Genomic DNA, 10,783 nt, shown 5'->3' with positions numbered 1-10,783 from the left:
GTATCAACACCCTTGGTATATTTCCTCAGCTCAACCTCTACTCAAATGGCCGGTTGGGGGTTGTATTTATAAGCCCCATTGAGAAAGTAGCCGTTGGGGTCGAATTCCCGCAAATCTGCTACTGACCGGACGCTAAATCGTCCTGACCGGACGCGTCCGGTCGTCCCGACCGTTGCAGCCGCGAACTGCCGATCGGACGCTGCCAGCGTCCGGTCGCCTGCCACTGGACGCGTCCGGTCACAGTTTCGCGCGCCTGGAACCTCTCTGTACTTGATCGGACGCTGATGCTCTGTGTCCGGTCGGTTGCCGCCAGCGTCCGGTCCTTGCGTCCGGTCGCCTGTCTGCCGAGCCACCGGTCCAGCGTCCGGTCGCGCTTCTAGCGTCCTGTCTAGTGTCCGGTCGCCTCTGCGAGCTCGTTTCTTCGCGATCTTGCGTACGGCTTGGTTCCTTTCTTCATGTTTGGACTTTGCTTGATATCTTAGGTCTTTTCTTGTGCTCCTAAAGGTCTTTCTTAAGGTGTTGATCATTGGATCAACACGTCGCCTTCGTCCAAGTCATGTCTTGCACCCTATTGGACTACAAAACAAACACTTGTAAATTCATTAGTCTAATTTGGTTGTGTTGGTCATCAAACACCAAAATCCAAAGTAAATGGGCCAAGGGTCCATTTTCCTTACAATAGTCATGGATTATGTGTAGCATTGGGCTTCCTATCATTTTTAATTTCCCAAATCTTCAAGATAGTTATTTAATGAAGCGGTGATTTTCCGTAGAATTTGTGCCAACGTCTTAATGACAAGATTGATCCAAACTATGGTGGCCAAAGACGACGTTGTCTCTGTTGGTTGATTCTCTATTATCCAAGACTTTTCTCCTTTGATCTCAATCGTAGAGTGAATAGAACCATCTTTGATGGTGATAAGAAAGTCGGATCCTCGTTACATAAACCATATATAATTAACATGTGGTGGTTGCATAAGCGTGTAGGCTAGAAAGTTCCCGATTAAAAAATGCGTCCATTACGATGGACGTAATAATTGACATAAACAGTAATATCTTAAATGGGAAGGGTTATAAATTACGAGAGCATCAATGGTATAACAGCAATGCCAACCTTGTGTTCTCAAGGTGAATTAAGTTTTAGATATTTATTATAGTTTTTTAAGTACAAAATCAAGGGACGTGTGATTCTTAGCAAGTTGGGGTAGGTTTGCCTAGCCGCACTTGTGTGAGCGAGCCTCGCCTGGCTAGCCGGAGGCGAGCTAAAACTGCGCTCTCGACAAAGCAAGGAAAAACTTGGTAGCACAGAGTCCAAGAACTACTCACCTAATAACCAAACTTCTTATTCCATTCGATTCCCTGTCCATGGGCAAGGTGAGATCAGCATTAGTCACAGAACCAAATACCACCCTAGTGGTTTATGAGAGACACAAATGGACTTTACATTTCCAATCGAGAGTGTGTTTCATGTCGCCTAGGCGCGTTTCCAATCGAGAGTATGTTTCATGTCACCTAGGCGTACGAGTAGGGACGGCAACATGTATATTATGATATTAAACATACCAGCCGGAAATATTTTTATCGACGAAATATGGTCGGCAGTCTATCTAAGGGTATGCCTAAGGTAGTAGATTATCGGCAGACAGGTGCGCAAACCACGAATGAGATGGTGACGCAAGACAGACACGAGGTTTTATCCAGGTTCGGCCGACGTAAAGGCGTAATACCTACGTCCCGCGTCTGATTGTATCGCTGTATGTCAATGAGATGTGATAGATCCTGACGGATCCTCCTTACTAGGGGACTTCTACCTCTCCTTATATACTCTGGAGGAGGTAGGGTTACAAGTAAAGTAGTCTATTTGGTACTATACAATGTCTTGCGGTGCACGTCGAGCAGCGCCGCGCACGCCTTGATCTTGTGGGCCAGGCCACCTCTGATGATGTGGCCCATGTCTTGTCTTGAGGATACCGGGGGTCATACCCCCACAGCTAATCCTCGAGCCTGACAGTAGGTGACGTAGTCGTGTGGTGCCAGGGTGGTCCGATCACCTGGACGATGATCCTGCAATGCAAACATGTAGAACGGGTAGTACATGACGCACAAATAAATAAACTCTAGAGAAAAATCAGCAATGGTGATAAAACGACGTAAATAGTTCGGCAATCAGTTGGCGTGAAAATATATTTATATTTAATATAAACCGCCCGAACAGTTAGTGTGTAGCTGAGTCTCTAGCCCTAACTAACCCATAGTCCATAACATCGAGCGCGGAGCCCGTGCACGTATAGAGAAACAGGCGTCACCAAGGAGCCGCTGCCGACCACCCATAACGCAGAGGGCAGACGCTCGTGCACGTGTAGGGAGAAGCCAGAGATAGGGCCGTCTCTGGAGGCGTCCGAGCATCAACGTGACTGTTCGAGGGTTCGCCTTAGACTTAGCTGTATGTCATCTTTAAGATGGTATACATGAAAGAAAAACGTTTGGAGAGCAAACATAGAGAAAATAGCTCGGAGAAACATTATGGTGATATACGAAGATTGAAGAATATTTAGAAAAATATTAAAGCGTCACTTAGCTTTAGATAGAACGTCTGGTCGGTGACGTATGGCATTATCTGGTCAGCGTTGACGAAGTTGCCCGGCGCTCGAGCTTTCTGAACTGTCATCCTGGCGGCAGTCGCGGTTGTCACGGCGCCGTTCTTCGCGGCGATCATCATTGCGACGCGGCAGGTGGTCGGAGTAAGTAGTCCGAGCGACGTTGTCTTGATCGATGGAGTCGAGTAGGTCGGTGTTGTCGATCTGCCTCTCTTTGTAGCGAGGAAGCGAACGACGGGTTGTCGGCGTGGCTGAAGACGATGCTGGTGTGGCCGGAGCCAGATCCAACGTGGTCAGAACCGTAGCTGATGCTGGTGAAGCGGTGGTCGACGCAGATTGGATCTGCGCCTCCTCCGTGGTCATGGCGATGAAGTTGTCAGAGCCAGTGGTCTAGGTGATCTGGCCGATGGTGAACGTGAGGCCGTTTGGCGTAGCCATGGAACCGGGGATGATGACCATCTTGTTCGTCTGGGGAGCAGTACGCACACCCTCTACCTGGCGCGTCACTGTCGACGAAATATGGTCGGCAGTCTACCTAGGGGTATGCCCAAGGTAGTAGATTATCGACAGACAGGTGCGCAAGCCACGAACGAGATGGTGACGCAAGACAGACACGAGATTTTATCCAGATTCGGTCGCCGTGAAGACGTAATACCTACGTCCTGCGTCTGATTGTATTGCTGTATGTCAATGAGATGTGATAGATCTTGATGGATCCTCCATACTAGGGGACCCCTACCTCTCCTTATATACTCTGGAGGAGGTAGGGTTACAAGTAAAGTAGCCTATTTGGTACTATACAATGTCTTGCGGTGCACGTCGAGCAGTGCCGCGCACGCCTTGATCTTGTGGGCCAGGCCACCTCTGATGATGCGGCCCATGTCTTGTCTTAAGGATACCGGGGGCCATACCCCCACACTTTTTTAATTCAAACTCGAGACCTCAACGTTCCCGTTCCCTAAAGAGTACATACCAGCTAAGCTACGCGGCACATGTGACTATATAGCTGACGCTATTTTTTTAACTACACATTTTTTGAATCTTATATTATATATTTGGCACTCAAAACAATTTTAAATTAAAAGGTTGTTAACTACAAAGTTGTAGATCTCGTCGAGTACTACAACTTTGATGTTGACTTTATCTCCATTCAATATTGTTAATCATGTCAAATCTGATCTAAAAACTTATATTGAATATTTGGACTTATAAATCATCTTAAATTAAAAGTTATCAATTACACAGTTTTAGATCTCTTTAAACTCTATAATTTTAATATAAAGTTTATTTTATTCTGATCTCATATAAAAAAATTGTGTGTTTTTTTTACAAAATAGCTATCACCGCTTGTCAAAACCACGAACCGACATTACTTTATAACTATGGATTCCAAAACAATGGAATGTGATGGTTTTCGAAAAAAATTAAAACAATGGAATGTGATAGTCCAGCAGTTGATAGTTCGGCAGTGATTGTAGTAGTGTTCAAAAACAGAAACATTCCTCCATGTCATTGTTGGTGGGCTCGTTTAGGCCGACACAGGCTAGAAGAAGAAAAAGGCTTGGAGCTCATTATTTCTCTAATAACTATTTGCACCATGATACGTGGAGTAAATAAATGTATTCCATATAGCTCAGCGCAGGACGAGAAACGGGCCAGCCATATGCTGCGTTGCTGTTGCATGCTTCTCGAGGAAAAGAAAAATAACCGTGCGTGTGCGTTTTGTTTGTGATTTTGCGTGGTCGGCTCGGTCACCATCTCCTCTCATCTAGCCTGTGTCGGTCTGTTTGGGTTTGCGCTTGCGTCGCAATCCGGATTTCCGGACTATCCTATTTGCAGCCTGTTCAGTTGGCTGGTTCGTATCGTTGCTGGTTCGTGAAGAAGTACTGTTGCCTGGTTTGTGTGAGAGAAAAATAATGTTTCAGCTGAAAATTTACGATCGTTTACGACAAGCCACAGCTAAACGAACAGGCTTTGATTCCCTCCCCCTATCTTGCTGTTTGAAATCACGAACTGACATTTGGATTTCCGGACATCCATGCACTACACTGTACCTGCTGCTCCGGCGTTGCAAGCAGTAACATTTGTGTTTGCGCCTAGTATTGTTTCGCGCTCTTGTTTAGTTGATCCGGAAGGGAAAAGAAATGCTCTTGTTTAGTTGAGTACTCCATTTTGGTGTGACTGCCATGCATCACCTAAGGACCATCTTTCTTTATTTAATTATTGATTAGTTAATGTAAATCTTTTAAGATATAACCACACAATTTCCAATATGAATCTTTTTTTGACTTGTAATCTTCTTTTATGTGCACGCACGTTGCCAACCTTTGTGCATTTATGTAAGGTCGTATTCCTTTTCAGTTTTCACAGCCTTTAGAAAGTAGAAAATATCCTAGCATGCATGGTGTTTTTTAGGTGTTGATTGACGATTCCCCAACAACCGAATTCCTGCCCACCACATATGCACAAAGACAAAAAAGGCAAACTGAAGATGGGGAAGAATTCGACACCATGGAAAGGATCACAGAATCCACACGCTGCAAAGCGTTTCAGCTTATGTGCTGGCGGCTGGCGCTCTCTGATTTGCCGCATATATTCACTTCACACCATATATATGGTACCTTGTGCTTGTGGGGTCATGATTGCTAGCCTTTGAAAAAAAAAGAGATCTCCCGATTGTTTCCATTTTTTTAAAAAAAAATTCTGAAAAAGAAAACTCTGATGCTGCTACTTCATGGAATTCACCAAGAGTCGCCAACCCAATATAAAATTTCGTTTGCATCCAAACATGAAGCTTCGTGCTGATTTTCAGATAAATCAGGCACCATGTTATGTGAGACTGAACGGGGAGGGAAAGTAGAAAACAAGCGATCATCAAAGAACGTGTTAGGTGGGCGAATCCACATGGGCACATGCAGGTCGACACCAAATTGGGAGCGCTGGCTGCAAGATTCTATGTGAGACAAGAAGCCACCACCTGCAGAGTGCAGAGGATAAAAGAGCTTCCCGATAGAATAGACATAGGCCTAACGCCATGTTCGTTTGGGCTTAGTTTGACTGATAAGCCATGTTTAAAAATGTTGTTGGCTGATTTGGTGTGAGAGAAAAATATTATTTGTTAGCTGAAAAAATACGGCTTATAAGCCAAAAAGCTCAAACGAACATGGCGTAAGATCGTCATCCAGACATGATACGTGCACGCGTGCTCGCTCCAGCTAATAATCTTTGAATCAAAACACTTAATTACAAGCAGATAATAATGAACACAAGGGGAGGTTAATTAAGAACAAAGGGCTAGCGACAACTCTTGTAAATAAAACAAGAAAAGCAAAGAGGTACAAGTACAAGAGAGACAATGGTCCTCGTAGGAAAGGGACAGCCATCCTACCATACCACCAAATAAATCATACACCAGCTAGCCTGTAGTGTAGCTAGGATCCATGCATCAAAAGGTCACCGTCCCCAACCACCGTTGCTACTACTAGTGGCGGTAGTAGTGGAGTGATCAGGTGAAATGAAACTGGAACCAACCAATTCACATTCTTCTTCAGTACAGTTCCCCCCGGCCCCTTTCCATGCATGGAGCATGTAGCAGCTGGCTCATGTGCAGAGAGGTATGGACGTATGGTACTGTTGAAAACGACGAGACACAAGAGGGGGAGCTACTGATTAATGGCGCGGCTGCAGGGCTAGGAAGGAGAGGACGGTGGCGGCGGCGAGGGAGGCGGCGCCGGGGAGCAGGCCGGGCGCGGCGGCGTCAAGGGTGTTGCCCGTGGGTCCCAGGGTGCTGCTGCCCACCCCGGTGCCGTTGAAGCCGTTGGTGCCCACGCCGGGGCTGAAGGTGCCCGTGCCCGTGCCCGTCGTCGCGCCGCCTGCGGTTGTGGTGCCCGCCGTCCCGGCCCCAGCACCAGCGCTGCATGCATGCGATCATCAGCAGTCAGCACATTATTATTAATTAATTAACAGGCATTGTTCAGTTTAATTTGTTGCCATGGACGTGCGCACTGCACTGCACCCGTGTTCTCATTAGCTTGCTTGCAGTTGCAGGGGAATGGTGCACGTCAGTACATGTATAATACTAGTGTAAACAAACAGTACTAGAGTACTCCTAATACTAGTGATGGTAGCTAGTGTGATAGTGTCGGTGCATGATTAAGAGCTGGAAGGCGTTGGAGTTGGACGCCCTGATTGACGGACTAGTTTTTTTGGGATTTGCGTGGAGGTCATAAGCGCAGTTTATGTTTATTAAATATAAAGATTCTCCAAAGACGAAGCAGCGCAGCAGCAGAGTAGGAAATGTACCTGGTGGCACCGGAAGCGAATGTGCAGCCGGAGAAACCTGCAGCAAAGCATGGACAAAGCAATGTTTCAGAACAATAGGACGAGCTGCTGTCAGTGCCATTAAGAATTGAAGATGATGTGGAGTTGTTGCTGTTCGACAGAACAGAAGAGATAAGCAGAGCAAGAAGAGGTACTGGGGTCGGTGGTGGAGACGGTGGCGGCGCCGCCGAAGTCGCAGGTGGCGCCCCTGGCCTTGTTGTTCTGGTAGTAGCCGTTGGCGGCCCAGGAGCAGTGCGCGGCGACGGTGTTGGGGTTGTAGCACCCGCCGCCCTGCAGGATGGCCGTGCAGTCGGCGCCGCCCTGCGGACCGCACGCGAAGTCGATCGCCTGCTGCAGCACCGCCGTCGGCTGGTCCGAACGGCACACGCAGAAATCTGCCGTTGTTGTTGGCCGGAAAGAAACACACACGCCACCAACAATCATCATATCAGTCAGTATCATCAGGGATGCATGAATTCTAGGAGTGTATTCAATTCAATACAGAAGAAGAGGAAAGCTTGCCCAGCCTACATAGACACGTAACACGCCTTTATGCCCTGGAACGAAATGGAGCTTTTCGGCATCATTAGTTAGTTGTTTCCCTTCAAAATGGAAACAGAGGGATCGAAAAGGCTGCAAAAGCCCCAAGAATTCTTAATTTCTTAGGCCAAAACTACAATTCGACAAGAAAAAGCAAGCGTGCACCCACTGAAAATGAAAAGGCAACAAGGAAAAGGACATATGAAGAGAGAAACTAAAGAAGGACGGCGTCGGCGTGTTATGTTGTTACCTGACGCAGCAAGCGTGGAGGAGAGGAGGAGCACGGCGGCCACGAGCGCCAACGACGACGCCTCCATCGCAGTAGCAGAGCCCACGCCCACCGGAGAAGAAGCAGAACCAGAAGCACAAGCAGAGCAATAAACCGACACGAGCTCCCTTCGGATTGCGGTTGGAGGAAGGTAGGAAGGACGTGAGATGGTGGTGCGTTCCTTTCAGATCCTTGCTGGAATATATGACGCGGCGCGCCAGCGAGTCCAATTACGATGCAGCGTGACTGAGAGTGCCCGTGCACCTCTGTAGTACTACACGCGTAGTAATAGATAGTGGGGAAGGGAAGGGACGGCCCAAGGGAAGAAGCATGAAAGTATCATGAGTAGATTTGAACGTGCAATGCCGAGGCATTGTTGTTAATGACTACTCACTCCGTCCCATAAAAAGTGTCATTATTCTCGTTTCTTGATAAGAAAATATTAATGTTTATTGTATATAGTTAATATCATTAGATCGATCGTTAAATTTATTTTCATAATAAACTCATTTAGAGATACAAATGTTACTAATATTTTCTACGAATCTAGTATGATCTTTTAAAGCTTCCGCTAATTTTAACAAATTATGCATAGAGCATGGTCATGTATACCACGGCGAAATAGGTGTCTTCTAAAGCTATCTCGGCGTTCAGCGACGGATGCCGAGGTGCTGCAGTTGCACAATACATTTTTCATGGAGCATGGACTGTGCTATAACCTATCTCTAGAAATCTTGGAAAATGTTTTATCAATCCTTGTACTTTTGTCCCGTGGAGTGAAACATTATGGTTCTAATAAAATTGATCTCATGTTAAGGGGATTTATATTTATTTTTTATGGATCTTCAAAAGATATTGAATGGACAAGTACATGCGCTTGGGCTCAGCTATTAGCTTGTACTGTGCAGGCGCAACACCTCGGCGCGACTTGATCGAACGCCCGACATGGCTAATCCCAGCGTTAATTGACTAAACGCCCCGCTTTGGCCAGATCGACACGCTGGCGCTTACGTGGCAAGTTTGACATTGAATCATAGGACGCCGAGCCGCATATCTCGACGTAGAGTTACCGTACGCCGAACTTTGGTCTATTTTTAGAATAGGTTTTGTCAAGAGCCTATTTATAAAATAAGTTTTTAAAAAGGATGAAAATGCAAAATTTTCACTGAGAGCAGAGGCTACAGGACAAGGCCTGGTCTGGCACAGTACTTGGTGAGCCGGCTTGGCGTCGGTGACTTTGATCCCTCAGAATCTTCCTTTCTTTACTGCTTCCTCAAGTTACTATACCAGGTACCAGCCACTGGGGACTCCATGATCAATCAGCGCGTTTAGTTGGTCGGAATTTGAACGTGCAAAGTTTGTATAGTGCCAGATTTTTTACTGTAGTATTTCGTTTATATTTAGTAATAATTGTCCAACCGTTGACTAATTAGGCTCAAAATGTTCGCCTCGCAAAGTACAACCAAACTGTGCAATTAGTTTTTAATTTCTTCTACTTTTAGTATTCCATGCATATACCATAAGTTTGATGTGACGGAGAATCTTCTTTTTGCATAGTGTCTAAGTTAGGAACTAAACAAGGGGTTGCCTTCTGACATGATCTGCCCTATTTGTTCCGTATTTGTTCATCGGCAGCAGTGCGCGTCGTCTCAGCTCTCAACTTCAACGGTCGAATCGGATCCTCGTGGACGAAATGGGCAAATACGGGCACCACAGATCTGACCCGGAGAGTTCACTTCTCTTTCTCTACCCTGACTCACAAAGCGACGACCGCTTCTTTCGCGCCTCCTTCCATTGCTGGTAATACAGACAGTATTGGACTACTCTTTTTTCAAAAAGAAAAAAAAAATTAAAACGTATCCACATTGCTAAAAGTTTTCAGCAGTTGACAATGCGTGTCCTAACGCGTTAACAGTCCTACAATCTGCTTTGCACCCAAAACAAAAAGTTATAAAACCCAAGTGCTCCTAGTCTCTTTAGGAATTTGTCGTCCACCTTTGTGCAGAGTTGCTGCTGCCCTTTTAAGCCGGCACACGTGAACTTCCTGCGAAGTGTCTTTATGGTGGTGGAACTGGAACAACAACGTGAGTGTTGTGTAGTACGTGAGGTCCGAGTCTGCAATGTGTTTAAAAACATATATGAAGCTTTTTTTACAAAAAAAAAGTGTGTCTTTTACATTTCAATTGAATTTTTGAAGGCCTTTTTTTTTCAGAAACACAATGTACACATGCGGATGATCTTGATGTTTAGCACTAAATAAATAACTGCATTGATGTTGCATCATAATCTTGAGATAGCTAGCCATTTTGCGTGCCTATGAGAAGATTAGTTTGCTTTCATGTGCATTCTTTCTTGAGTGTTTTTATAATGTTCTTCAACTTTTTTCTCAGCCTACTGGTACCGATTACTTTGCATACTTTGCTAAGGTTAAGACTAAATTATATAATAAAGCTCTTTAAAAAGTATGAAAACAAGTTTGGTGTAGTTAGATTGCAGAGGACGGAGGTAAACACAACCGGTACAGCCTAAAGGTAAGAAAAAGACAACATGGGGCAAATTTTTTTGTGGTTCTAGTGGTACAGGTGTAGTTGGTCCTTCACCTATCACCACGCCTCCTTCATTTATATATATCTCTACCTTAACATCTCCTTCCATATATATGTGCTTCTGAGCTATCAGCGTTCCTCGACACATTACCAAAATTTTATGTGATGCATATCATGTGATCATATTCATGTATTGAAAAAATGAACTCTTGATGTTGTATGGATTTCATGGTGGTGTAACATGTCTAACGGGCTTCAGGCTGGCCTGACATGTAGGGTGTGCCGTGTTTTCTAGACTACCCTGGAATGGAAAACAACCTAGCGTGCCCTCTATGAGGACCCGCCAAGTTAACCACTGATAGGAGAAAGAAGACCGAATCGGATTCCCTCAAGCCAATGACTCTCATGCCGATTGTAACACTTTTACTAACAATTTAAAATAGTGTACCACTTATTATAGAGTATATGAAGTAGCTAGATTTCCACTCATATGAAGAACAATTCTCCACTCT

The 10,783-nt window shown here is 45.4% G+C and overlaps 1 protein-coding gene across 1 annotated transcript; it reads right to left on the bottom strand.

The window, feature by feature from the left end:
* Positions 1 to 5,859: 5,859 nt before the first annotated feature.
* Positions 5,860 to 7,917, bottom strand: LOC136494430 (PLASMODESMATA CALLOSE-BINDING PROTEIN 4-like). The gene is made up of 4 exons (XM_066490600.1): positions 7,708 to 7,917; positions 7,073 to 7,312; positions 6,900 to 6,936; positions 5,860 to 6,510 (listed from the first exon to the last, which is right to left on the bottom strand). Exons 1-4 carry the CDS (start codon positions 7,772 to 7,774, stop codon positions 6,267 to 6,269), a joined length of 588 nt encoding a protein of 195 aa, XP_066346697.1. The 5' UTR covers positions 7,775 to 7,917; the 3' UTR covers positions 5,860 to 6,266.
* Between the last annotated feature and the right edge of the window lie 2,866 nt (positions 7,918 to 10,783).

This window comes from Miscanthus floridulus, chromosome 1 (assembly GCF_019320115.1).
Source record: "Miscanthus floridulus cultivar M001 chromosome 1, ASM1932011v1, whole genome shotgun sequence".
NCBI lineage: Eukaryota > Viridiplantae > Streptophyta > Magnoliopsida > Poales > Poaceae > Miscanthus > Miscanthus floridulus.
This window is presented reverse-complemented; position numbering and strand designations above follow the sequence as displayed.

Excerpts from the sequence above, each read along its gene's own strand:
- LOC136494430 (XM_066490600.1), bottom strand. The coding sequence starts at position 7,774 with ATGGAGGCGTCGTCGTTGGCGCTCGTGGCCGCCGTGCTCCTCCTCTCC. Across the intron at positions 6,937-7,072 it reads CGTCTCCACCACCGACCCCA|GTTTCTCCGGCTGCACATTC; the intron begins GTACCTCTTCTT and ends GCTTTGCTGCAG. Across the intron at positions 6,511-6,899 it reads TTCGCTTCCGGTGCCACCAG|CGCTGGTGCTGGGGCCGGGA; the intron begins GTACATTTCCTA and ends GCATGCATGCAG.